Consider the following 2,045-nt stretch of genomic DNA (forward strand, 5'->3'; position numbering starts at 1 on the left):
ACACACACACACACACACACACACACACACACACACACACACACACACACAGGAACGCACGGTTACAAGGAGACAAGACACAAATGTGATGTCTGCCACACACACACACACACACACACACACACACACACACAGGAATGCACATTAATATGGTTTTTCTGAATGTTTGTTTTTCCCACTTTAAGCTCAGAGCCACAGAGAAACGAGGAAAAGTGCACAAAACACGCGCGTGCCACACCAGTCCGGGGGTCTGAGGACATCACGGGTCTGAGATCAGCAGCCTGGATGTCTGAGGATTGGGGGGTCAGGGGGTCTCAGGACAGCAGGGAGTCTATGTGGAAGTCCCGCGCCCTGCCGGGCACCTTGAAGGCGGGCTCAGGTGCGACCATGCCCGGCTGCAGGTAAGAACTCGCGCCGGGCTCCGTGCAGCCGCAGGACGCCTCGGACACGATCGCGCGCTGCAGCGGGTAGTTCAGAGCGTAGGGCAGCACGTGCGCCCCCGGGGACCAGTAGACCCGGGGTCCGGGGCTCTCCGCGGGCTCCCTGTCCTCCCTCCGCCGGAACGGGGTGCTGAGGATGCTGTCGATGGCGAAGGAGCTGGAGAACTTGACCTCCGGCGCGGACAGGCGCGCGTCCTCGCTCAGGATGTCCGGGCTTCCCCGCTCCTCCTTGGGGGTCCTCTTGGCGATGCGCTTCCTCCGGCGGCGGAAGACCCCGTCCGCGAAGGTGTACTCGCTGTGCGGGTTCAGCATCCAGTAGTTGTCCTTGCCCCAGGGCCGGGACGGGTCCCGCAGGACCTTGAGGAAGCAGTCGTTGAGGGACAGGTTGTGGCGCACGGAGTTCCTCCAGCCCGTGTAGCTGCCGCGGAAGAACGGGAACTTCTTCATCAGGAAGTCGTTGATCTCCGCCAGCGTGAGGCGGCCGCTGCCGGACTCCCGGATGGCCATGGCGATCAGGGCGATGTAGGAGTAGGGGGGCTTGGGTCTGCGCGTGTACGGCTTCGCCTTGCCGCCCTCGCCGCTCTGCGCGACAGGTGCCGGGCTGTTGGCCATGCAGTCCCCGTCAGAGCCCAGCTCGTCCCCGGACAGGGGAGAGGGAACTCCCCCGTCCGCTTCCAGGCACAACTCCACCGGCTTCTGCGCAAAGTGGTGCGTCGAGAAAACTTCAAGCTTCATTGTTTTCCTCCTCAAAACAACAAAGCAAAAATAAAAAGTCTGTTTCCTCCTGCAGGATCTGCAGATGTTGTCTCAGCTGAGCAGGTGTCCTGTCAGCACTGATGAGTCTCGCGCGGAGCCTGCACAACAAACATCTGTCTCCGGAGACACCGGAGGCTTCCTATAATATAATGCCCGCGCGTGGGCCGGCCCACGGGCGGGGTTTCCACCTCAGGATCCATTGAAGTGACTGAGTCATATGGTTTATGTATGTTCATGTTGCAGCAGGGCGGGGAGGGAGGAAGGAGGGAGGAGACACGGACAGGTGGAGGAAGTGCGCTTTTACGCACGGAGCCATGGCGCAAACGTTACGGAGTTAAAAGAACAAACAGCAACAATCAYACCTGCAGCTGTTTGTTTTTTTTAACCGGGTCCCCCCCTCACCTGAGCTCTCCTGGAACGAGGAAGTCAAACAAAACAGAAGTTAAAGAAAAACAAACAAACTTCCGCTTTACGCGCCGTGGATGATGAAACGCGCGCGCTCCGGTTCAGGAACTAAAAACAAAAACTGAAAATAAAATTTGCCCGTGAGGTCAGGAGGAGTTCAGGCGCACCTGTTAAATAATGATCAATCAGATCTGGACCTAAACTCTGGATTATCTGTGTTTACTCTGGGGATTATTGCTTTATGGGTTTGGATCCGGTTCTGCTAATCGAACAACGTCCTGTTCGACTTCGACTGGTTTGTGTTTAATACAAGTCAACAGAGACCAGTAACCCAGTCTACAAATAACAGCATTTACTTTTGGTAAGCTGCTGGTTTTGCAGGTGAAGGTGGATCTGAGTGACGCGAATGTATCCAAAACAAACAAACAAACAAACAAACAAACA

General features: G+C 56.3%; 1 protein-coding gene across 1 annotated transcript; it reads right to left on the minus strand.

The window, feature by feature from the left end:
* Positions 1-102: 102 nt before the first annotated feature.
* LOC106532756 (forkhead box protein Q1) lies at positions 103-1,317 on the minus strand. Its single transcript, XM_014028882.1, has one exon. It carries the CDS (start codon positions 1,173-1,175, stop codon positions 315-317), a length of 861 nt encoding a protein of 286 aa, XP_013884336.1. The 5' UTR covers positions 1,176-1,317; the 3' UTR covers positions 103-314.
* Between the last annotated feature and the right edge of the window lie 728 nt (positions 1,318-2,045).

Source organism: Austrofundulus limnaeus, unplaced genomic scaffold (genome assembly GCF_001266775.1).
Source record: "Austrofundulus limnaeus strain Quisiro unplaced genomic scaffold, Austrofundulus_limnaeus-1.0 Scaffold827, whole genome shotgun sequence".
In the NCBI taxonomy this organism is placed as follows: domain Eukaryota; kingdom Metazoa; phylum Chordata; class Actinopteri; order Cyprinodontiformes; family Rivulidae; genus Austrofundulus; species Austrofundulus limnaeus.

Coding starts and splice junctions, on each gene's coding strand:
- LOC106532756 (XM_014028882.1), bottom strand. CDS start 1,175: ATGAAGCTTGAAGTTTTCTCGACGCACCACTTTGCGCAGAAGCCGGTG.